Source organism: Diadema setosum, chromosome 20 (assembly GCF_964275005.1).
Source record: "Diadema setosum chromosome 20, eeDiaSeto1, whole genome shotgun sequence".
NCBI lineage: Eukaryota > Metazoa > Echinodermata > Echinoidea > Diadematoida > Diadematidae > Diadema > Diadema setosum.
Window position 1 is genome coordinate 13,451,009 of NC_092704.1, and position 27,446 is coordinate 13,478,454.

General features: G+C 39.5%; 1 protein-coding gene across 1 annotated transcript; it reads right to left on the bottom strand.

The window, feature by feature from the left end:
- LOC140244102 (tRNA-dihydrouridine(47) synthase [NAD(P)(+)]-like) lies at positions 1–27,268 on the bottom strand. Its single transcript, XM_072323748.1, has 12 exons — positions 27,175–27,268; positions 23,637–23,789; positions 20,487–21,636; positions 19,594–19,746; positions 18,075–18,191; positions 16,893–16,958; positions 14,895–15,005; positions 6,966–7,062; positions 5,702–5,828; positions 4,232–4,319; positions 3,450–3,631; positions 1–2,058 (listed from the first exon to the last, which is right to left on the bottom strand). Exons 2-12 carry the CDS (start codon positions 23,777–23,779, stop codon positions 1,986–1,988), a joined length of 2,307 nt encoding a protein of 768 aa, XP_072179849.1. The 5' UTR covers positions 23,780–23,789; positions 27,175–27,268; the 3' UTR covers positions 1–1,985.
- Between the last annotated feature and the right edge of the window lie 178 nt (positions 27,269–27,446).

Consider the following 27,446-nt stretch of genomic DNA (forward strand, 5'->3'; position numbering starts at 1 on the left):
GGCTATCATATACACTATATAAATGTAAATACCTCAACGACGGCTGCGTTATTTCATCTCCATAATAATGTGTTGGCTTACGCTGTGCAGGTCATACAAGAAAGAATTTAGCACAATTCACATGTTTTGAGAAAATGAATATCAACTGTATACTCTGATAATGTACAGTATTTCAACTGTGAAGTGACAACGTTTAAAGGTCCTGTTTACCTTTGGGAGCAGTGATTGAAAGAATGTTCAAGATATCTCTTTTGATGCATATTTTTAGGTCAGTTGTATCACAAAACATGCTACATATAAAATTTTTGCAATAAAGCCTAAAATATATGGAGGTATCATTATTTTTCTCATTAAACCATAACTGTAGACGGTTTAGTTTGGAAACACTTTTATTATAACTATTGTTGACATTTGTACATTTAACAATACTTAACATCAATTATACTGGTTCAAATCTTTAAATTGGTTGTTTCTATCCCTATCTCACATTTTAGAACTATTTTAGAGCACTAATGCTGGGTTTTTGTTTCATCTGCAAATGGTAAATTATGCCTTTAAGTCACGATAAAAAGGGAAAAATTAGATGCAATAACTCAATGCCTCTTGCAGAGAGACTCAGCTCAGCTTGCATGACTCTATTACGACATCATACATTGCAAATGCTTGCACCCTCAAGAGCATAAAGGTCATGGACTTTGGACCTTTGATAACAAGCTGAATCATATTTTGCAGAACTCGAAGTCATGATGAGAATCAGCAAAAAAGTGGAGAGACGAAATACAAGAGGAGAAAAGGTAATCACTATAGTGCATGTATGTACGCTTTGCGCATGTCTGCTGCACACTCTGCACTAAACACCAAAAATGTGACCTGCAAGTGAAGTTAATTCAGATCCAGGCGGGGGTGCACCAGGCGTGCGCCCCCTCTTTATTTTTTGTTTAAACAAAAGAAATCGAAAGAAAAAAGGGGGCGTGCATTCCCTTTAATTTTGTAAAGGCCCCCTCAACAAAATTCCTGGATCCGCCCCTGAAGTGGTGTGTATGGGTACTTAAGATCACCTCATTAATTTGCACGTAGCATATGGCCACTGAATACAGATACTGCTATCAGAGTCAAAATGCTAACATGCATATGCGATATAGGGAGAACTGTTCCAGTAGAGCAATCAGAGCCTAATAGCCTAAGCAAATATCATTTAAGATATTTGAAATCATCTTGCAGTGAACTTGATCCCAACCAGACACTGGAATCCAAACAGACTTTGTATTCTACTCACTGAGTGTCCATACACAATGGGTTAAAAAAGATAAAACGAGATATAATGCATGAAGTTGCAACTGATTGACTAATTTGAATAATGCATGAAGTACTGACTGGTCACAATGTACGGCTTCAAGGCACCACATTGTGCCTGGAGCATGGGGGGAAAACCTCTCCACCAATAAGAGACAATGCAAACCCTGTGTCTGTAAGGCCTGTAGAAATTCCTGCCATCCAGATCAGTTATTTCCACTTGCAATTGAGTCAATGATGGGTACATTTGTGATGCATCATACAATTGCCATAATGTCAGGAAAAATATTATTTTTTTGGGTGTTTTCATTGTTTTGTTTTGTTTTTTCCAAATGCTAAGCTTTAAATGGATATATAATTTGTCCTACTTCATCACAAGGAAAATATTTAAAAAAGAGAGAGAGAGAGGAAAAAAAAAGGAAAACTGTAACCATTATATTGCCAAAGTGGGCTTTACATGCACCTTTCTTCCTTTTATGATCTCTGACCTTATTCAGGTAACATGATGATGCACCACATTTAAGGGAAAAAAAACAAGTCTCTTGCTGTGACATAAAAGGAGCCGCCGCATGATGGAATGGCGCGATCGCGCCATGTTTTGTGAAGACATGCTCACTGTCCGCAAAAGTTCTACGATTCCACCACAGATGTCAAAGGGGTAACAGAGGGCAGCCATCTGCTGTGGGGTGACGTCACTTGTAGGCGTTGGCCTTGTGCTTGGGAAGAAACTGGAAGTCATCTGGTACTGGACCGAGGAACATCTCACTGCAGAGGGAGCAAGAAAAAATAATGGTGACATCAGAACCAACGGAGGCACTCTTAACCCCAACTAGGCCGGGGGGGGGGGGGGGCCTCCGAGGCCCCCCCTCGACGTTCCGCGCGATGTATCGCTAACGCGAAAAGGTATCGCCGCGACGTTTCATTACTTTTTTCTTTCAAGTCTCCCGCATCTTTTGACACCAAATTTTCGATGCCCAGGCGCGCGGTTCCGAAGTTGCGCATAAATATGTACATGCATGTCAGACCAAAAATTGCTCAAAAACGTGAATTTGGGTACAATTTCAATGCAAACTGTGCTTACAGGCAAATTTCATAAAAGCATGATTATTTTGGGGTTTTATTGATTAAAATCAATTCATAACATATTTTCTTGTTCGGAACAATGTCGCGGACAAGTTTCATCGAAAAAACAATGAAAAACATAAAGTCGAAAAAACAAAGAAATACATAAAAAATTCAAAAAACAATAAAAAAATTAAGAAATTTTTTCTAATGGCACAATTTTTTTCTCTTATATTTGCTCAGGATACTAAAAAGAATATCTACACAAAAAATGTGCTCATTTTGGGCTTTATTTAGTGATTCATACCAAATTGTCTGATTTCATGCATCATTATGCATAAATTAGCATAATTTAGTATAAATGATAATTTTTTAAAAATTTGACTTTGTGGTACTTTAGATTACGTCACAGGCAATGTGTGTGCCAATTTTCATCGCGATCGCGCGGTCGACGGGCGAGATCTGGAGGGGGGGCCTGGGCCCCCCCCCCCCCGGCTCTATGATCTACCTAAATAGCCCGGCCTAGTTAGGGTTAACCCGTTGAGGACGGTTTGATTTCGCTACAACACGCATTTCCCATAGACACCTGCCCGAGTATACTCAGGACTCGTCCTAAATAGGTTAATCATTCCTTCATGTCAATTACCATACATCTCTTGTTTCAGGTGGAACTTTTTTTTTTTCAATTTGTTTGTACAAGTGACACAAAATCATCTTGCTCTGGGTATTAATTTTGTTCGAAATCTGACCGTATCCACAAGCATGAGTTAACATTTTTGGGGTACATTGTATAATGTGATCTTGTATCACACAGCTTCTTCTTCTTCTTCTATAACAAAATGTCACTACATGAGATTCTTTACACTTTGGAAGACTTCATATCATGAAGGTATTATCACTCTCAATATGACATATCCCTTTAATATCGACATTGAATGTTTGTAAGCAACTGCAATAGTGACAAATAATCCAAACTCTTATCAGAAAAGGGGCTTTGAGTAGCTGAAAATGATGCCCAAAGTTTTTGGGATTCATTTTTTTTTTTTTCCAGGAAGCCTCCTACAGAATCGCAAAGAATTTGCAGCTCTGCAAACCTTATTTTGAGCCAGTCCGCGCAGTTGGCACTTGCCATCAGCGTCTCGAGGTCATCGCGGCCCACAAAGTAGGGGGGCCTCTGGTTGATCCTCTGGGGTAAGGTCTCCAGGAGACCGACTGGGATGTAGCGGTGGAGGAAGGACAGCCACTCCAGCAGAAACCGTCTCGTCTTACGCACACCCTTGGGGGACACAGTAGAATCAAACGGTATTTATTTCACATCATTTCATTTCATTTCATTTCATTTCATTTCATTTCATATCTTCACATTTCTGTTATTCCATTCTATGAAACTGGAAAAGAACTACGAGATTTTACAGCAACCTGACTGGCATTAGCCTTGTAGTTGTTATCAGTACTGTCACTGCCACTAAAATCAGGTAATCATTGAAATCATTTAATCTCCATTAAATATGGAGTTTTCTTCTTTTCTTTTCTTTTAAAGTGTACACATATTTGTTCTTTGACTTGATTTCAAGTTGTGAATTTTAATGTATAGTTTGTTTGTACTCAGGTTTGTTTCAATCCAATTACAAATGATTATAAATGATTACACAAATTTACATCATGATATTTGTTTCGGGATTATATTCAACAATTTTCCTATTCTTGTGCTTCTCATGATTCTGCCACTATCATATTTGATACCATGCATTCTTGTTTATTTGTTTGTTTTTATGCAAATTTTGTATAAACCAATCATGAAAGTGGAAATAAATGAAAAGAAATGAAATGAAAATTGTCTCCAGAATTAACTTGTTGCATTCTATTTCTCTCTCACCTCTGTGTCTGAGCCCCAGTGTGTCAGTCCCATGTTGACGTAGTCCTGCAGGAGGTCTAAGCGTTCCCGGGAAGAGATGTCCCAGTGTCTGCAAGAAAGCACCAAGTATCAAGGGATTTAAATACCTATGCAAAGATCTGCAACATGGTAGTATCTGGAGAGCTGGCGCGGACAAAATATTCTTCATTCTTCATTCTTCAAACTCAAGGAGTGTCAACTTACTGCAAAGACAAACTAGATTTATCAAATTCAGTCTCTTGACTCATAATATTAGCAGCGCACATAGTTCAGTTTAGTTCTAGTAGCTTTAAAATTCTGCTTTATTTCCCAAACAGATACATAACATGGGAAAGATGCGGGGAATGATGTATACTTTCGCATGAAATATATCTGACAAATATTAAAGCATGTGTTGTACTTGGCGTTTTAATCCGTTGAAGATGATTCCCGAGAATACTAGGGCAGGTGTCTATGGGAAATGTGTGTTATAGCAAAATCAGTCCTTCCTCATGGGTTAATGGAAAATTAAATGTACTACATGTATAGTCAATCTTGCACAAGTTGAAAATTGACTAAGTCAAAATAGAAATTATATTCCAGATAGATACAAACATGCCAATTCTTCTGTGTTAGTAGAATTCCATGAACACGGTAAAGTCAAAGGACTTTCTCCAGTCCCTTTGGATTTAACTTAGGCAGTGTTAGCTGCATTTCCCTTTGTCATTAACAAAACTTTTAACCCTCTGTGTACCACATTTTTACCTGTCCATAGGTTTGGGTGTGGATTTTGTGCACATTTGATTCATCGGCCCAGAATGGGTTAATATTCATTTCTTATGATGAATACAATGGATTTAACTCTTTATTTGCCACGGTGGAACCCCCTGTGTGCCACATTATTCTGAGACACGAAGGTAGTCATGCTTTAAGAAAGAATTCTGTTTTTCCAATCTATATAACTTCTACCAATTTCTGTTAAACTGGACATAATAGTGAGCAAAGTTGAAGAGGAATGCCAAGCTTTGCTTTGATATAAATTGTATGATAAATCTATTTCTATTTATTTTTTTAATGACCAGTTGCTACATTACTCTTAAGGTATGACTTTTGCCCATGAAACCGTGAGAGAAACGTAGAATTTACACGCAGTTTTAGTTTGGAACACCGCTTGGTAGTCGATCACCACATAGAATGCAAGATGTATGTAAAAGGAACAAAAGGGCGAGAAAAGCTTTCATTGTACCGCTGGATTAGGCGATTTATCGATCGGTTTAAGCGGATTAGTGCGTTTGAGCGAAATATGCGAAGTTGGCACGCCGTCGACTGAGTAAGACGTGCGAACATGGCACATAAAGAGTTAAGAGTCACACTGATCTCCACCCTCCATCTCCACAACTCCTTCTCTTCTCCTTCCCTTCTCCCCTACCCCCTCTTTTTTTTTTTTTTTTCCTGTCTGATCCCCCTCCTCACCTCTGCTCTTTTATCTCAGTGAAGACCCAAGGTTTGATCAGCGCTCCCCTGGCAATCATGAGTCCTGACGAGCCGCTCTGCTCCCTGAAAAAATTGGCATCCTCGTACGACAGAATGTCCCCATTTCCTGGCAAACAATTCATGACATAAGAAAGCCATCAATTTCCAATTCTGGACGTGTCAACACTCCACATTATGCACTTAGCTTTGAATGGCACCTAAAAAACGTACTAGTTGAACACATTTGTATATCTTCTGCAACTCTGAACTCTTCGATCTTTATACCTAGTTTCAATAGCCTGCATACATTAGCTCAAATGTATCCAGGCATAGCGCAGACTGGATATACTCTCAATTTTGTGAAATGGCTAAACCTTCCCTGACAAAGCAGAACATTTCTGATTTACTGCTATCCAAAACATCATCTTTCTTGATACAAGATACCGGGTAGGAGTGTAAACTATCTACAGTCAGATACCATGGTCGGTCGTATTGAAATGGTCCTGGGGGTGTTTAATAAAGCTGCTCTTAAATTTATGAATGACTTAAGAACCACTAGTGATCAGTTCTGATGTGCTATACTTATCAGAATTTCCATAATTCAGCACGAGGGGGACTGATCACCAGTCGTTCTTAAGTCGTTCGTAACTTTAAGAACAGCTTTATGAAACACCCCCCTGAGGTTGGATAGTGCAACAATCTATTCCTGAGACTCAAACTCTCTCATCTGCGCCCCGCTTTGAGGTCATTCCCTCAAAATCTCCCGCCCTCCTGCACAAGTTTGAATTCCTCCTACTCTCACTGTATGCCTCCTGCTTAAGATCTAGCATTCTCCTGCTAAACATTACGTTTGTCACATAGATGTGAAAAAAGAAGAAGACTATTTCGATTAAAGATAGCGTGAGATGGTCCATAATTGCTGAATATACATAACATACACACAGTGAATAACTAATCATACCAATAAATGAATGAAGTAATGATTAAAAGTACAATTACACACACAAACAGTTTGTGTACAAACACACATGGATATACTGTAAAAGTGGATATTTTCGCGCGACTAATTTTTCGCGCTAGGCCGGGTCAGAAGAGTTTCGCGTGTTTTTATTCCGCGGAATCAAGACATCACGCACAGGAACGTATGGCAAGCAAAAATATTCGCGTGTTTTTATTTTCGCGCTAGTTTCTGGTTGCGTGAAATGTGCGAAAATTTCAACACCGCGAAAATTTCCACTTTTACAGTAACTAAAACTGCTCTCACCAATGAAAGGATAAGGAGCAGCTGCTTCTGCACACTGCCTGAGATAGCTCCAGTCGGCCTGCTTGGTGTAACGCTGCTCCCGTGTCCGGCCATGCACCTGAAGTGAAGTCAACAATGTAAAGTGAGATAATTGGTGGGACAATCAAATGCTTTTGAGACATGTGAGCATTTTCATAAATTAAGTTTTCTTCTGAAAAGTCACAAGCCCTTTTTCTTTGGTTTCATTATTTTTTTTCACAGTATGAACAGTTTCTATTGTCCTTAAAAAGGAAAACAAAACACACACACACACATACAAACACACGCACATAGATAAAGATATAGTAACGTCCATCTGGTATATTTTATTTCACTGACCCCCAGTCCATCAGCAAAGGATTAATACAGCAACACTGGCTGTTACTCAAGACATAGTTCTAGTCGTGGACATAAAAAACAAACAAACACACAAACCAAACCAAACCAAACCAAACCAAATTGAATTCTTGACTCTTCCAAAAATGTGTGCCTAAATGTTTTCTAAACGTTTAATACAAAATACATTGTACAAGAAGATCTAGAAACTTCAACAAAAAAGTACATCACAAATTACCATTATAAGCTGATATGTGATGCGCTCCGTCGGAATGAGTCAAAAGTCGCAAAAAATGAAATCGTAGTTATGCCTATGTGCGAATTCTACAGACTCTAAGCTTTACACTGATATGTAATACAACTCATTTCGACATCCCTATAGATCATAAAAACGAATATTAACTACGCTTATGATGTCAGTCCATTTTCTAAATAACGGAGAAAATCGCTCTCAAAGTTCAGGCTATGTTCAAGCTCACAACCAGTTTCTTTCACGGGACGAAACAATACAACAGTCCTGCTTAGCGACGGCGTTTACGCTCCATCGCACGCACTACCGTATAAGGCGATAGCTTGGGTGTGTAAGATAATTAACCAATTGCAGGACAGGTCTATCATTAACGATTCTGACCAATACGGCAGCCCGAATGTAAACTTCGGTGCGTTTGTGTCCGTGCCGCTGCCGCCGCATGGATGAGTCGGTACGCGTTGTGTGTCGGCTGCGGTGTAGTTTGCCGCAAGTTTTTAACTCACAAACAATAGGAAACAGTAGAAAGAAAAAAAAAAAGGCACGCAATGCGTATTACGAGAAGCGTCTTTTAGCGAGGGCGTTGATCGCTTCCATTCTCCTCCCACGTTGTTGTCATTGGAAACTAAAGAGGATGCGTTTAGCAAGTACCAATACCTAAATAGAACCTGAGAACCAATTGTAGGCGGGGGTTCAAAAGACAGCATCGGTAGAAAAAGTCAATGAAGTTAATTAACGATGGTCGTCTTTTGAGATCGTGTTCTTTGCGTGTACTAAAAGCCCTCAAATTACGCACATGGTCGTAATGTTGCAGAGCATCAAAGACTGCTTTCGCGTCTGTTCTACTGCAGCTGTATACGGCCGTAACATTCTGAATTCCCGCCATATTAGGCACATTTCCTTTATAGGCGTTGCGTGCACAGTAATTATCGCTTATCACCCTTGCCAATGCTGCACATACTATACGTATCAGAAGCAAATGTTGATGTAGGCTTGATAGCTTCACGTTGGGTTTATATAATTGTATCATAAATATACTTCTTATTCTCAGTCACTTTTGTAATACCATAGCATAATCAAAGAACCATTAACTTGTAGCTTAAGCTTAATGTTTGTTTTTTGTTTTTTTTTACATCACATTTGCAGTTACAATCTCTCTGCATTTGAGAAGTGGAGTATAGATAATTATACTGACAAATAATCGGAATTAATACTTAGGCCTTCCTCACTTCGTTTTGTATTCACAAACCTTATTAGGATAAATGATTGCTTGATTAATTTCGGGTAAAGGAACCACCGGAAAAGGAACCGCATTTAATTTTCTTGTTAACGAACCTATGCTAATAGCGAACCATATTTCATTGTGTGATTAACGAACCTTCAGAATTATCAATTGTTTTACCCCCCCCCCCCCCCCCCCCCCGGGGAAAAAAAAAAAAACATTTCAATGTCATGCGTTGTCAATAGTAGTGATAAAAGCCCTGTTTTTATTTCGTAGTGTGTCTCAGTACTCCTGTGCTTATTTTTAAGGATGTGCCTCTCTTTATGTTTGCGATTGATGTTCAACTATTTCTTTCCCGCAAGCTTGAAAAGGAAGAAGCTAAAATTCATGCAAGGAGACGAGTTTTCTTCCATGAGATACAATTATTAAGACATACATTTATTCCCGAAAGTTATGTGATTGCTTATGTGCTAAAGAATTGTATCAATTACATGTATCAGGCACTATACAAAACGGTTGAAATCCGCTGAAAGTCGAACTTCGGTTTGTTTGGTTTTTAAATTTCATTTCCATTTCAAGCGGGGATAGACTAGAAATTAGTTTGTCTTTACTGGCAGGAGACATTAGTTTTCTAGTATATACTCCGCATTTAAACAGTCGCCATATTTTCGTGGTCAGAATCAGATAATGGACATGTGATATATTATAAAAATGAAAATACAAAATAACGAACACGTCACATGTACAAACATTATGAACTTCAATGAATTATACTTACCTGTAATATTCTGCATAAAAAAACAACCACGCCAATTAAATAATTTAATAGAATTAATAGAACACACAGCGATATCATGCATGACAGGTCAAATCAAGTTCAAGTGGTGAGAAAGCTAAATGAAGTTAAAAAGTTGACTTCTTTTCGTTTCTTTTTCAATTTATGAAAACAGAATTACGTGTACATTGTATATCTATTGAAGCGGATTGTCTCTGTTGCGAACAATCGCCATAGCATTGTTAGTCTTCTGCGCAAATCCGAATTCCTAAATACTTTAATTTTTGCTTGATAATGTAATAACCCTTATAACTCTATAAAGGACTCGCAAATTCAAAGTTTCAAACCGTATACTAAAACATTACATTGTACACGATTTATTAAAAAAAAAATAAACATTTTGAATGAGTTGTGTGTTAGCATGTTAATAGCATCAATCTGCGTTTTATTTTCCGTACGTAAAGCGCACAGAAACGTAACCAAACGTTACCAAATACAGTGGAATGCATTGTACGGCGTGGTACTATCATTAGAATTATATCCCATTCCTTTTTACTTCTATTTGCTTGAGGCAGCAGTGAAATCATGTGTCATTTTCGTTGCGACATCACTTAGTAATTAGAATGTATGAAGATAATCGTTAGTCATTTATTTTGCGCTATTATTATAGCATTTACATTTTCCAACTGTTATTGACAGTATTATGTTACTGTATGGTTACGATTACGAATGTTGGTTATGAATTCAAAAGACTGGTTCATTAGTCGAACTATAAAGGTAACAGCTGTTTTGAAAGTGGTTCGGTACAAGTTCAAAACGCAATCGAAGTCATCGTCATAGGGGGAACTGATAGCTCTAGAAAACTTGTTTAGGCCAGTAAAGATTGCCGTATGCAATCTTTGTAGAAAGTTTTGACTTAGGCCATCTTTTTGAGTATTTAGAGAAATTATATAAAGAATTGTTTCTTTTGATTATGTCAAGAACTATGAGAATGAAAAGGCGCGGACACCCCAACAATGTCGTAGTTCGATTAGATATGATAGGTAAAGTGAATTCATGACTTGACTATAATCCTTACTGAATTGATGATCACTTCTGTAAACCATCAGGTAAGTCTTGTAAATGATACCTTTGTAATCGTAGTCAAAATTCTTTTGAGCGATGAGACGAAAACCAACAAACAAAATGCCATGTATCATCGCTCGAGATTCCAACATTTGGCGTCACCCGACCAACAATAAGTGACGAATCAAATGGAACATTATGTTGTGGGATAGCAGACTGTGTTACGATTTTTAAATGTTGCGAGTAATTGTTTTAAAAAAAAAGAGAAAATGAGGCGAAGTTCAAGAAATTAGAAAAAACACGTAAATGCAGGCGATCATGTTTGATTATCAAAGTAAGAGATTACAATCGGCCATGCGGATGTATATGATTGCCTTATTTACATGTCTAATTTCTGTAAACTATGTTATATTTAAATCTAAGTTCCCTTCCCTCCTTGATAAAAGTTGTGTTGGGTTTTTGCTATAGGCATTTATTAGGAAACGCTGTAAAATCGACAACAAATGCCTACTATACATCAAGAGATGGTTTGCATGAAACACAAAAATTCTTTACGTTCTGATATAATGCAACTGCTTCTTCTTCTTGCTTATGAGGCAGCAGCAGCTAAGTAATGTCCCTCAATTGTTGTAGCCAAGTTATGCAACTGCTTGTTTGTTTGTTTGTTTGTTTGTTTGTTTTGAATTACCATGGTCTTTGTCGGGGGAAAGATGAAGAAAGATAGTAGAGTTTATCACTCTCAAATCCGGATGATTGCGATAAGAATGTATCCCCGCCCTTTCTATACAGGTAAACGATTTAAGCTTGGTATGCTATTATAAAAGCCTGGTGTCACGCAGAAGAACTGATTCCGCGATCACTTTTAACCTTTCATAAAATTCACGTTTTAAGATAGTAACGATAGCTTGTAGGAGATAAAGTAAGTTAGCGTCCCTGACTGTGGTTCTGAACACAAAAGGGGACTGACAAACTCTTTTACAAATTAGCAGACATAATGCCGATCCTCCAACACTGTTGCTCCATTACATCACTGATTCTGCTATCAATGGCGAAGAAAGAATACTGGTTGCGTGATTATCCACCCCTTGATAGCAGGAAGTTTACCTTTCATTGTTTAAGGCTTCGTTGATGCGGGGTTTACTCGGATACAAGGTGTGAACAGTGTCGTCCGAGTTCTTTCATTCGGAATTCCTCAGAATATGCAATTCAATGGGCAATTAGCGCTGCTACTTCGCAAAGCTGTTAGCCAAATTCTTTGCAGACTTGATCTCTCACATGTCAGCTACACGAAATACACGACAAACAGCTATCATTACAAACACTTTGATTAAAAAACAAAACAAAATGAAGAAGCACACTTTTGAGTAGCGACACAGCTTTCTGTCACTTTCTCAAATAGGTCCTACTTCTAAAAAAAAAAAAAAAATACACAGATGACAAGAGTCAGAATGTCCTCCAAAGGGAACACGAGCTATTTGGGCATTAATAATGTTTGTCTTCCGATTTCTCTCCATACCGTCACGGCCCAAACCACCATAAGAAATATGGCAATAATTTTTATTAACCAGGGAAATAATAGTACGCATTACATACATTTGGCGAATTATCACACGAACCATAAAAAAACGAGAATAATTGACAACTTAGGCCCTACTTTATCTCCAAAGATGAACTTTAAACAGCAAGTCACATACCAGGGAACGAAAGTTATGATCATTTGAATGAATTCATTAATGAGGCCAATAACCGTTGTAAAAGTACACACACGCATACAGAGGTTTCAAGTTCGATATGTTATCATGTATTAGCCCATTGATAAAGTATCATAAATTGTGGGTGATAGTTCGTTGGAATTATTTTTTTTTTTCAGCGCGATTTGTGCGTCACATCAATCACCACTTCATGAAATGTGGTGCATGTATCAAACGAAACTCGCTGGTCATGCAATCGATAGCCTGGGTCAGCTCACTATTATTGCGTAATTCTAAAGCCCTCGCCGCTTGGCCGCCGACGCCGCCGCGCGCACCATGCTTTGTTTTGTCTTCAGTGGGGTCAAGAGCAATGCTTCATTAGCATACGCCCTAGCAACGGAGGCGGAGTCTCGATCGGGCAAGAACAATAGGTGCGAAACGCAACACAAAGGCGAGCGTTCGGAAAAAATGTAACCGAAAAAAAATTGTCTCAGAAAAACTGTGATTTGGGACACTTGTACTCATTTTTACACGCTGAAATTTTCTGTACAAATAGATAAAACATCAAGGAATCAAAATCCGTCATAAAAAAATTTTGACCCGAGCAGTGCTTCCCCTTCATTTTCGGCTCATTACGGGAAAACTCCCCGTGCGACTTATGACTCATTTTGTGGGAGCGCCACACATATGACGTTATAATACCAACTTGAAAGATAGATAATTGAAAAGATCAATATGAAAGGCTTTAAATACATGTTCTGTAAAACACAATATTTTCGCGGCGTGAAATTTTTGCGAAATGGAGCCTACAGCCTTTTTTGTGGCATGAAATTTTCACGAGTTGCCTCTAACATGCAATGCATGAAGGGCAGACAACAACTTTCATGTGCATTTTAATGTCGCGAATCTTGGCTCTCACGAAATTTGCGAAATTAAAATGCACACGAACATTCCTTGTTTCGCAGGATGCATTCCTGCTAATATTCTATCAGTAAATGTAATCTGTCATGACAACTGGATACATCCCATCAGAAAAACAAACAAACAAAACAAACACCCACACAAAAGAAAAGTGCTCCTGGCACAGTATACAAATATACCAGGCCTGAGAGGCTCTGGTTGAAACTATGCGCATGAGGTGACTTCAGTAGCACTATTTTCTGAGGGGCGCAGCCTCGAAGAAAATAGTGCTACTGAAGTCACCGAAGGCACATAGTTTCAACCGGTGCCTCGAAAAATTGGCCTGGTATATTTGTTTTATATCCCTCCCAATGAATTTAAGAGTATTCGACTACTGGTATTCTGTAATTTACCTCTTTTTTAAGGGCATCTTGCTTTACTTTTCAAGAAGATTGACTAGTCATTCACGCTCGGGAAAGCAGCTCAGCAGGAGGGCAGCGCGTACGCGTACTATGAAGAGACAACTGCGCGCTCAGCCGCTGAAGTGTACTCGGTGCATTGCTGTACAACGTACTGGTAAACATGCGCTTCATACATGCAATACGCCTATCCGATCTGTCAACAAGTACGTTCGGTTGCCAGCTAGTGCGGTGATATGTGCGTGCTCGAGCTGATCAATGATGTGACTGCATGTGAGCTGCAGTTGATTGTGTTTTCTGTCGATCGTCTTTCTACCTAGCTGTCTGTACATGAATATGGACTATCATTTCCTGTTAAAATGCAAGTATGCATTGTAAATTTGGGTAGCATTCAGTAACAGCGTATAAGGTTAGATTAGGCACTGGAAAAATTCTAGCAATTAAAGCATCGAGTGCCACTGTAAATTCGTGTGATTCGTACGGTGTTCTAACGTAAAAAGTGAACAAGTTAGACTCTAACTAACTCGTTAGACACTCTTAAAATAATTATCAGGAATGAGATTACGGGAAATAGGGCCTACTGTTAGACAGGTAGAACTAACGTTAGGCTTAACTAGCGCTAACGTTAAAGCAGGCCTACTATCTACTGCAGTTTCGTTTGTCAACATCTTTTGGGTGGGTCGCTCGAGTTAGTGAACTGCGAGACCAACTTTCAAACGGCGAAGCATGAACTCCCCAAAGGCCAACGGTACGTCGAAGAACCCTAGCTTGCTTATTGTTGTCTAATTATAGATCTACGATATCGCCTACTCTGTTGTAACGTAATACAATTTTTTTCTTTTTAGGTAGAATGAGGGCTTTCTGAGTCTCTCTAACGTAACCCGTGTCGCATTGAGTGTATGCGTGCCTTGTGGTTCTCGCGAAGTGCAGTGATCTAAGGCGCCGCGATACCCATTCATTTGTACATGAAATCTCTTGCGAAGCAAAGGTGCTGCGATACCCATTCATTTACACGTGAAATATTTCGCGTCGCGACGCGAAGCAAAAAAGGCGCGAAAATCACCAGCGTGGTATAGTTTTTACCATTTTCCCTAGGGAGTATAGTCTTTCGCGGATTTGTATGGTAGAATTATGCTTTGTTGTTTACAGTGCTCTCGACCAATCAGAGGACAAGAAGCAATTTGTGAGGGATATAATACTCTATATGTCATGCTGCAATACAAGTAGACCATGAAGCAAACATACAAACCGCGTACCGTGACAACTGAAGCACCCCAGTTGAGGACCTGGGGAATGACCTTGTGGGCGACGAGTTTCCCTTCTTGGATGCCCGTCCGCATCTTGACAGTCAGTGGGATGTCCAGCACCTTCAGGCACAAAAAGTGGAAGCAAGGATGGCAAATGAAATGAATGTCACCTGATGTAGAATATCAAGAAACCAAGCAATATCTTGTATAGTTCTCATATTCTGATGGCCTGAACTGAATTCTCAAATGTTGCAGCTAAATGCACTTCTCCAAAAATGAGCTTCATAGGAGCATAAGATGGCAAAGAATATGCTGTGGGTGGTTTTAGTTTCATGAATTTTGCAAGTCAATGACATTCGAATTAACGGCGCAATAAAATATTGTCTCTTGTAAAACAAAGAGTATTGTATTCTGCCTCAAAGGGGTAATTGCAAACTTTTCTTATTACAAAAGGATGGCAGTTGTATCTCATTGCCATTCTGTACACTACAACTGCTCACAATATTGTTTTAGAAGTCCCGATTCATGAAAATGGTACCTGAATAAATTCGACGTTCTTGTGTGAAAAATTACAGATTGCCAGGAAATTGTATACCCACAGGAGATACATGTTATAGGTTGCACAAACCTCTTCTGGAAAAAAAAAAAAGGAGGGGGGGGGGGGGGAATGCAGCCCTTATCCAATTCATTCTTCCTTGACCAAGTTTGCATAGAAAATCAAGGTATGATAACAAGAAGAATAACAATAAAACAAAAACAATACTCATAACATAAACAAAATTCCGTCTCTGCAAACCATGGAATCCCTCTAGTAAGAATTGACCCGTTCCTAATGGGAACCTGCAGGTTCCCATGGGAGCAACTGATATACGGGAGCCTAGTATACCAGGTTCCCAAGATGAAGACAAGAGTGCCTACTTTCGTGGCCTAAATTAATGTTTCTTTGCATTGTAATGCCCAGAAAAATGGGTTTGATAAAAAGATAAAAGTTCATTCTATCACCATATGTTCTCTTTCTGTTGGAAAAATGTGTATATCACAGCATTTTTACCTTTTTTTCTGATTTCGTTTGGGCCTTCTTTTTTTTTTTTGGTTTTGGGTAGAACAAAAGAGTCTGTGAGCCCATCAGCGCACGCTCTATTCATACCTCGTACTCGATTGATACTTTCATTGTTTGATGGCATATGTAGTTGACCGTGGAAAGGGGATACATGTACCGCTTGACTGCTTTCGCTCAGGTGGATTACCAACCTGTCCGTTCTCTGTCGAGGGGCAAAAAGAATCTTGTTTGGGGGCACTTTAAAGGCACTCAAAGAATCGCGGAAGGAACGGGTTAAAAATACTTTAATAATTATTAAAAAACAGCTTACAATCTGTATCCTCGACTATCACAACTTTGTCAAGGTTTACTCAGGCTGGCTCTTCCCTAGGCTGTCTACTAATACAGTTTCTGCTGCTCAACTGGGACTGGAATAAATCAGTTCATCTGTTTTAAAGGGACATTGTCATGACAATATTTCTAAGGCATGTTAATACTTTCCACTGAAATGTGGCTACACATCTAATAAAACCCTATAATTACTGAAATAAATTTTGACAAAAACCTAATAACCCATGACAGATGGACACATATTCTTTCTTTTCTCACACCATAATGTACATAGTGGCAGTCTTCCATGCTCTCTAATGATGTACCAGATTTGACTCTTTTTTAAATTTGTTTTAAAATCCAGTATGCACAAAATGTTACACAATTAACCAATCATTTCTAATGGATGGAAGCAAATTTTCATACATGTATGTTGAGCTACTTTTTTTGTGTAGCACTTCTATGTCTATGGCACACATGTAAGCAAGCAATGTGTACAGCCTGACTTGGCAGAAATATCAGTGTTTTTGTGCTATCGAATACTAGTCTCTCCTTTGTGTCTTGTAATTCTATCTAAAATACGGCATGCAAAATGATTTCATATTTAAGATCCAGAGCTATGGGAGCAAATTACTTACCGAACTCATTCCCCTCACAATCTCTTGAAATTTCCCCATGCGATTCATCAAGCCAGAGCCGGCTCCCTGTCGAAAGAATAAAAAAAAAGAAAAGAAAACGATGCAAGCGAATCAAAAACAAGATAAACATGGCATCACATCATTACAGAATTTGCTAAAACTTCTCCCACTACACTGCAGACAAATCTTTTGTAGCAATTGTCTAACGTGTCATTGGTGGCCCTCTCTCATTGTCATCATGAGCAATTTCATGAAAATACAGCACGAGTGAACATACTAACATCAAAAACAGTTCATCTTTTATGGCATTGAGACATTTAACAAAGTACAAAGATGAGTTTTGCATCACAGAAAACATACTGTAAAATGAAAAATGTGCTTTTTATGCACTGCCATGTTTTGCAAATTTTGTGAGAGCAAAGATTTGTGGAATTCAGATTCACTTAAAAAGTTCCTGCCTACACTATATGCATTGAACGCCAGTGGCAATTCACGAAAATTGCATGCCGCCAAAAAGGCCGTCGGCTCCAATTCACAAAAATCTCATGTCGTGAATATATTGTTTTACAGAACAACATTCCAAGCACTAAGCCGTACATTGATAAGATGATGAAAAGGAGAATATAACAAATGAGTCACTTGTGTCCACAACTCCCTAAATACTTGGCTGCTAGTTTCACATCAAATTAAATGTTAAAAGATCTTTATACAACTTTTGCTGAGACCAAGGGTGCCATCTCTCAGAAAACTTTTCTACTTCAGTGGCAGATCTAGGAGGGGGAGCACCGGGTGCACGCCCCCTCTTTATTTTTTGTCAAAACAAAAGAAAAGAAAAAGAAAAGATGGGGCGGGAAAGGGGGGGGGGAGCGCATGCCTCCCCTTAAACTTTGTGAAGGCACTTCCCCTTTACGGAAATCCTGGATCTGCCCCTGTAGTTATATCTGTTTGTTAAACCTACTTCACTGAGACAATTATTTTCACTCAGCTTAATTCAAATCATTTTCTTTGATCTTAATTGTTTTGTGAAGGGTTAGCAAAATTAAATACACTGACTGCTAGTCTGTACAGGGATCTAATTCAAGGATTGAGATTGGCATCATCCGCATTCTTTAAATATACACCTGTCTGGAGGCTACAATTGTCAAGAGATGCAAACATAAAATTTCTTCCAGCCAGTCTCACCTTGTGGTAAACCAAGTCAATGGGACATCCGACATTGACGTCGATGAAGTCGATGTCGATGGTGTTGCTGAGGAGCTCTGCACATTTGGTCATCGTGTCTGGGTAGCCACCACAAAGCTGCATGGGGTTACATAGCAAACAGATACAAGAGAGATATCACTTAGCAACCAGCCAGCCAACTCCAACGGTTTGATCGCCAAGACTGTGAGACTAGGATTTTGAGTGATTGGGAGCACATCTTTGGATACAGTCTGCCCTGCAAGAATTGGTCACCTTCATATGGCAGATGATTCATTTACCATTTCACATTATGAGGGTAAAAATACAAGGTGAGCACCCCTTGTGCCCACACACAACGAAGCAGTAAGGTATCTGTGCTACCGGAACATATTTTTCATCGTCTCATTTGAAGCAAATGAAGAAATCTTTGAAGGCTTTCATGACGGTAGAATGTTGGGTGGTAGAAGGCTTCATGGTGAACTACGTATTCTTTCTAGGGTATGTGTTTGGCCCTGAAAAGGGCCTACCCAGTCCCGACGTTTCGGCAAGCATGTTTTCGCCGATCTCAAGGGAACACATGCCCTAAAAAGTATATGTGGTGCACCGTGAAGCCTGTAGAGTGCTTGTGGCATTGCACAGTACATAATATGCGTGGCATCTATAGTTTCAAGAATTTAAAGGGGGATATTCATTTCTAAAATGCATCATGTGGTACAACGTACCTCTACCTACAATTAGCACCTCTTGGAATACCTTGGATAAAAGAATTGAAATGATTCAAAGCCAAATATCTGACCACCTGCTTCAAACAGGCTTGGAACCACTTTGCTGTAAACCACTCTCCTTGTACGTTGGGGGAGGGGCATTAAGGGGAGAGGAAGGGGAGAAGGGAGGGAAATGATTAAAGGACAAGTTCACCTTCATGAACATGTGGATTGAGTGAATGCAGCAATATTAGTAGAACACATCAGTGAAAGTTGGGGGAAAATCGGTCAATCCGTTCAAAAGTTCTGAATTTTTAAAGTTTCTGTGCAGTCACTGCTGGATGAGAAGACCACTACAGTGCATGATGTCCCATGCATAGAACAAATAAAGAAAATATAAAAGGAATTTCACAAAATTAAATATTTTTTTTAAAAAGTGCATGATTTCCTCGACTTGTCACTGACGTATGTTCAGGGTTATTTGGTCCCCCCTGCCTTCTGAAAGGGGCAAGTCAAGTGTTCTTTCATTATGCAAGAAAAGTGAAAATATGTTGAATTTTCTCTGTTTTCCTGTCCTTCTACACATGTGACATCACAAGCTGTTGTGGTCTTCTCATCCAGCAGTGATTGAGCAGGAACTTCAAGATTGATAACTTTGAAAAAATTTCCCAATTTTCCTCAAACTCTCACTGATGTGTTTTACTAATATTGCTGCATTCACTCAATCCACATGTCTATGAAGGTGTACTTGTCCTTTAAGGAGCAGGATAGGGATGGGCGATTCAGAGGGTAAGGGTACACTAGCAGGGACACACCTGCACCCCAAAGATGTCCTCGGAAGGGTGTCTCTTCAGCAGGGCCCACTCAGAGGTCTGTCCCTGCAGTAGGTTGGTACACATTGCCATCTCGCCACACGTGATGTCTGCCCCGAGCTGCTTGCAGACCTTGCGAAATGGGAGATTGCCCACCTAAGATGAAAGAAAAAGGCAGGGAAGGAAGTTACATTTTTGTTTGTGGAGTCACAGAGCTACTCGTAACAGTTACATGCATTGCATGATTTCAATTCGGGACCCTCTTGAAGGGAATAACAAAAACAAAATAAAACATAGGTAACAAAATAACTTGTGGAAAGTTTTAGTCATCATTAAAAGCTATGGAGGCATTAGAAGAGCATAATATACTACTCTCTTGTACGCACTGAAAACAAGAGGGTAAAAATGAGCAATGATAAAATTAACAGCATTCATGCCGAGCTACGGTAACTATCATTGTCTACCAGGGCTGCATAGAATGGAATTTCTCCAACATTTCAGCAAATACCATTCTGCATAAAATAATGCCACAGAGGCAGCATAATTTGACATTGTTATCCTAATTTGAAATCCTTTCAAAACATTACTCCTGCTTTGAAGAGAGGTGTTTAAGCTCCAATAGAGGCCATGCTGAAATAACAAACTTGTCAAATTGTGCTACAGTGGACTCCTGTTATAACGAAGTCCTCGGGACTGGCAGTTTTCTTTTTTTATATCGAAATGTCGTTATAACCGAACAAAAAAAAAAATAGAGTGGGTAATGTTGCGGCCTGAATTTTTACTTTGTTGTAACCGGAATTTTGTTATAACCGTGTTATAACAGAAGTGCACTGTACTTTTGAAAAAAAAAATAAATAAATAGGTGGAAGAGCACAACTAAAGGTTGTCCAACTCACTGTTGTAAGAGGAGCTAGCAGCAGCTTATCCTCAACGTCCAAGCTCTTCTTCTCACAAGGCCTCAGTTTGATGATGTCTGCGTCAGTTACGGCCCCAGCATGCCTTGCAGCATTCTCTGTAGCTATGGTGACCTTCCCAGCAAGGTCATTGGGTACGCTGGCCTGGTTCACACTCCCATTCTCGCCCACTCTCAACTTCTGTTCTTCGGGTTGGGACGCTCTGCCTGCAGTCGTTGGTTTTGCATCCTCCATGGCAGGGATGTTTGGAACCCCCATGGAACTGTTCTCTGCTTTTTCTCCACTATAGCTACTAGTGTTATTGCCCTTGTCTACCTGGATGACCTCATCTGCAGTAAGAGTCTTGCCACAACTTTGCCCTGTGACTTCATTGCTCAGGACGGTTACACCGTGAGTATCATTTGCATCATCTCCAAGTGAACTTGCTGCACCTCCTGTGGAGGCCAAGGATGTTGGGACACTCTGTACAACCTCACTGATCAAAGGAGAATCAAGTTTCCCTGCTACGGCACTCTGTTTATTTTCAGGTGGACAAACTGTACTGACATTATCACAGGAATTGCTTCCACCCTTGACATTTGAAGTGCGATTTGAAGGCTTACTCGTCTTCAGTGATTTCATGTACTGCTCATACTTTTTGAAGTCATACTTCTTTTTCCTGAGTTGAATTTGAAGATTTCTTGAAAGCACATTCAACACAATTTGCTTCCCACCCGTTTGCTTGACCTTTTCATCGTCAATAATGCTCTTGAACTCTGCGTCTATATGCGAGGAGCCAAACCGGCACAGGAGTCCAAATGGGCAGGCGCCAAACTGGTCAAAGATGAAGCAGCGTGGGCCCACATCGGGCAGCTTGTTGTCCATCAGCTTCTTGATGTCATGACTGTACTTGCACTGATCCCCGTACTGACACGAGCCGCCGCGTAGAACATCAAGGCAGGGGCGCTCGCTGGGCAGTGTGTGTTTGTCGCGGGGCCGGTGCTTGTTTTGACCTCTGACCCTTTGTTTCTTGGTCGGAGGCTCGTCACCAGATCCCTCACAGATACCTTTGGTCTTCCCATGATTGGCTTCTGTTGACCGCTGTTGGCTATTCCTTGCAAACTTCTCCTTTACTTTTGAGAAATCTATATAGCTATATAGCAAAATCAGAAGGGGAAAAAAAACACAATTCGACTAGAATTTAGTAATTACACGTGTATACTTTCATCATTATTTATAACGTGCGTGCATTCTGTATGTCACAACCACAGGTTTCGCATCATTGGCCTGTCTGCTTGAGGCCCATATAATAAGCATATATTCAATATTTGGAACAATTTACCTGAATGCATAAAACAAGCAGACTTGATAGACAAATTTAAATCCATGTTAAAATTTAAAAACTTATTTGTTTATTGAATAGTCTTATGTCTCATGTCTTACCATCTCTGAAGCTGTACCTATTTCTTCTTTCTTTTTCTTCCTTTTATATTTCTTTTTCTGTAGTACTATTAGAGACATTTCATGTAATAATGCACTATATAAATATTGTGAATTATTATCATTATAGTATGTGATACAAAGCCTGGAGACTGCTCACAACATGATGTCATTATCAGCAATACAGCTTTGTTTCACACAGTACAGCATACTTTGATACACTTGTAAACATCCAGCAGCTAAATGATTCCATTTGCTCCATGGTAAAGAACTGGATGTTATTCTTACAGAGATTACATAATTTGAATTATTTTGGAGGGCGATGTTTCATGGACTATGAAAACTACTGTCCTTGTTACAAATTGTACATATCCCACACTTGTAATGTGACCCTGCAAGCAAAGCAATACTTATTGATATCATACTCAATGCCAAACAATATGTGACCCGCTACAACAAAAGGATCCGAAAGTTGGAAGGGACACTTTTCTGAAAAGGACATGACATTATTCCCTTACTCTTCCACTATAATTTCATATATAACACCACTCATAAAAGTACTTGGTTGCGGAGATATTGATGATTTTATTAGCACATGTCGGGTGGTATAGGAAATCAGCGTTTGAGAAAACCACCTCAAAGTTTTCCTTCCGACGCTATCATGATCAAGGGGAGGCAAGAAAGTTGTCACCTCGTGACAACAGATGGTACATGCTCCTAGCAACCTATGCGATGTTCATTCAAGCTTAGCGCCAGCAGTCTACTCACAACCAATAAGTAACCAGGATGCCACGCACTGACCAATAAGATCACTCACCCATTGCTAGGGGCAGAGTCTAGCTGCAGAGCTAAATCCAAATCTTCAGACATGTTTGTGTTCCTTTGAAAGTCGGAAAATCATGGCCCAGAAAAACGCTAATTTCTTGCCTTTCCTTTGATGATTTTGCTTTAAATTTCGGCAGACTATAGATGATAAATCAGACTACGAAATTATGCCATAAACAAAAATCCAGTTGTTTTGACCGTTTTTGATGATCTCCCTTCAAACTCGATTTTCTCAGCTCAGCCGTCAGTGACTTTCTAGGATCCTTTTGTTATGGCGGGTCACAGATCAAGCCAAATTTGTGAACTGACAATTTGGTCATTGTGAACTGCCCAATTTGAGTTACCTTCATAAGAAATATCCACAATGTGACAGTAACTATTACAACAGCAAAGAGATTTGAAGTGTTAACCCGTTGAGGACGAGTCCCGAGTATACTCGGGCAGGTGTCTATGGGAAATGCGTGTTGTAGCAAAATCAAACCGTCCTCAACGGGTTAATGACAGAAACATAGATATTTTTTTATTTGACTCAGTTCAACTCTTTTGTGCAGGTGGTTGTGCCATACAACTTGCCAGAATGTTTGCCAGCATGTTTTTTCAGATTTCCTCTAAAATCTTGTCTATACTGTAGATAGAGCCCACTCAAGTGTAACAATGTTACCGAAGGTATAGCATTACATATAGACCATTGTGTTAGGATTAATTGAAAAGGATTATGTAATCCCATTATACTGTCCCTTGATTTTGACTTTGGGACATCATTGCTGATTGGAAAGGAAGGTTATGGTTAATTATGCACCATTCAACCAGGAAGGTTCTCTCTCACCCCTAAACTGATTCAACAAATGAAAGAAAGAAATTGGACTGTACCAAAAGACTGAATCTTACTCGACTTTGATAGGCGCACTTCCTGGTTGTGCCCTGACATAGGCCAGTAACTCGTCACGTGATGGAACCACCGGTGCAGGCACAGGACTAGAACGAGACTCTGGACATGGTCTGTCTTCGACAGTCTCCACATGATCAGCCATATTCTTGATTCTGGTGTTCAATGAGGCACAAACAAACTTTAAGTTAGAGTTGCATTGCAATCAAATGATGAATTAATCAATACCCCCTGCATGTATTCCATTGAAGCATAAAAGGAACAATGGATCTATAGTGAAATAATCATCAGAATGAATTATTACACAATTAATTTCTGATTTTACTCTAAGTCTGTTGCATTTCATGTATAGCAATAATATTGGAATACTGATAATTTGAAAATTGATTGTGATTACATTATTGCCGATCTTCTACATAAAGAAAATAACCATACTGGTAGGGAGCACAGAGGAGTAACATCAATACCACTGCTACTACAGTGGTGGATGTAGTATGGCACTAGTAAACAGAAAGATCAAAGACTTTAAAGGCTAGTATAGTATTGGTTACTATGTGAAAATGAAGCATTTCACTTTTTGCAATGCGCTTAGAAACCACTTTTAGAAAATGTTAAAAAGCAAACAATTCTTAGAGGAATTTAATATAGTATCTATTTAAATGACAATGTGTTTTGAAAAGGCTAGATATCCAAAAACAAGATAAAACAAGGCAACACTTAACCCGTTGAGGACGAGTCCCGAGTATACTCGGGCAAGTGTCTATGGGAAATGCATGTTGTAGCAAAATCAGTCCGTCCTAAAAGGGTTAAAAGGTGGGTCCCACCTTTTATTAGGATTGCTTTGATTCGGATATCTCAGCCATTTTAAGACCAATTTTTATCAAATAAACTTTGAATTCTTCTAAGAATATATATGCTCTTTCATATTTCATTTAAGAGGTTTCTCCTTATCTCAAAAAATTATCAATCAAAAAGCTTTGGAAACCTCGAGCCCTATCTCAACCGAAACTGTGCCAAATACTTGGAGTTTACTTGGAGTTTACTTGCAGTTTACTTGGAGTTTACTTGGATGTAGAGACGTAAAGCATTGCTTATTTGCCCCTCCAGGTTTTGCTATCCCTCTAATATGGGCTGTACTTTAGGGGATGGCTGTTCCAGTGTTTTTCAAGGATAGATTTGAATTGATTCACACTTGTTGCTCTGACAGCTGCATCTGGCAGGGAGTTCCAGTTGTTACAACTGCGAACACAGAAGGACTTTTGGCGCAACATATATTTGGATCTGGGTTTTCTGACTTTCATGCAGTGGCCTCTGGTTCTGGAGCTGTCTACCAATTGAAAAAATGTGTGTACGTCAAGGTGGTCAATCCCGTTCATGATCTTATAGATTTGTAGAACCTCTGCTCTTTGTCTCCTGTATGCAAGAGTCTCCAAACCTAGGGCTTTCAGTCTGTCTGGATATTCCAGGTGGCGAAGATGTGGAAGTTGACGTGTGGCTCTTTGCTGCACTTTCTCTAGCAAATCCTCATCTTTTTTCAACATTGGACACCATACCCAGTTGCAATATTCTAGTGTGGGTCTGATGATAGACTTGTAGAGCTTAAGCCATCCTTTTTCATTCAGGCTGGAAAAGGATCTATTCAGAATGCCAAGCTTGGTATTGGCTCTTTTGGTTATCTCAGCGACATGCTCGGAGAACGAAAGTGCAGAATCAAAGGTCACTCCAAGGTTTCTCTCCTGTTCAGCTACAGGGATCCTGTTTTGGCTACCAGTTGTTGATATGTTGTTCCTAATTGTAATAAATTTATATTAATTCTTTGGATGAAGGAGCCGGAGTTTTTGATTTTAGGTAATTGCATACAGGCAATATGATCAACAATAAAATAAGATTAAGAAGAAAGTATCAATAGCAGTGCAGTACATGTACCTATACACCCAAGGAATAATTTTCCTGGTATCGCATAGCAATTTGCTATGCATGTTTACACCACTGCTACACAAACTAACTTTGGTGTAGCAGTTTTCTTACAAACAATGTAGAAGTGTACAGGATATCATTGAAAATATTTTTTATCAGCTGAAATTGCTACTCAAATTTGAGTTTGAAAATTATTGCCTGACACCCTACTACTAGCGGCCAAACACTGTGCAAATTCTGTACAGCTACAGGGGCTGTTATATTAGTAGTAGTATTGGAGTATTTTAGTGATCTATTTCTGAAAGGCTAGTGTGTGTTAGTGGTGGAACTAATAAAAATTTATTCTAGGAACCTAGTTTGAACAGAAAAATACAATTTTTATTTTACACTAGTCTATTTACAGTTGACAGTTGTACATAGTTATATAGACCAATACTGTATACGCTATATATTTCGCGGGGGTTTTGTTTTTGCGAATTTCGCGAGTCGGGAGCTATTCGCGAAATTAACAACACGCGAAAATATTACCTTCCAAAATGAATCCCTTGCCTTGATGATACCAACATTTCAGTACTAGTAGTATACCATGTCACGGCTTACCGAACAGACCATACTGGCTATACTTGTAAGCTTGTTTACGCACGTCCACGTCTACTTACGAATAATGTAGAGAGCCAATCCATTATCGCAAGGGGACCACTCGTCAGAAATCTAGCGCGATGGACTTAACCACTTCAAAAATGTTGAATTCTAACTTACTAGTTTGCAGAGTTTGGTAAGTTTTTTTCATGCAGTGTATAACCAGTATCATTCTTATTTGCTAGTAAGTTGAAAATTCACACTTTCTTGCCACTTCATATTTTCTCTGGTCCCCCAATCGCGAATTTAACCACTCGCGAAAATGTGTGACAGCGGCAATTCGCGAAAATTTATGTACGCGAAAATTATAGCGTATACACTCACAGTACTCAATAGCACAAACAGTCGAGTCAACACTCAACATGACAAAAGTGACAGAATAATCTACTTGTTGATTGTGGCCGCTAACCTGGAAGACGAAGAACCATGACAACAGTAACAGGATCAGGGCTCCAGCCTGTCCAAGCCAGGCCCAGGCAGGAGGACCACATCTTTCTTTGCGATCTTGCATCTCACAAGCACAAAACTTTTTTCCTACTAATATGCTACATTTACCACTTTGGTCGGTACGACTATGAAGCCTAAACTAAAATAAAGAAAGGAATATTATTTGATTAATAATTGATTGAAATACACCTTCTAATAGACGGGGAATACAAGGGTCATGAGGGTACTGTAGCCTTTAGGCTTTATCATAGTCTACTGACGTACTGTACTGCCATCAATGCAATGGCCAATGCCAATACCAATGCAATGGCCAATAGCAATTCATGGGCATATTATTACTAGTCAGTGTCAGTGATGCGCGCACATGTTGCACATGCGACTCATACATCGTACACACACCAGCAGCATACACGTGCAATAACAAACACGGAAAGCAGCATATGGGACTGATCTGCATGAACAGTCAATCGACATGGCACTACCCAAAGGTTTGCGGACTTACACCTTCGCTCGTCTGTGGGGTTAACATAGACTTACCGCTTTAACTCTCCTCTCTTTTTCCTTGCTACTGTTTTTGGCTACTAAGGGCGTTAAGAAGTATTTCACGTAATGTAATATGTAGAAGTGTGCAGTAGTCAGGTAAGGAGCTAGCTTACGTAACACGAGTGCAATAAATATGTTCCAAGTAAGCTAGCTAGCTGGGCTTGTGTGTACGTGTAAAGTGTGTGATGTGCGCACCAGCGCCTCCCCCTCTCCCCCTCCCCCGATCATCACCACTGCATCCCGACCTACCCTCCCCCCTCACCACC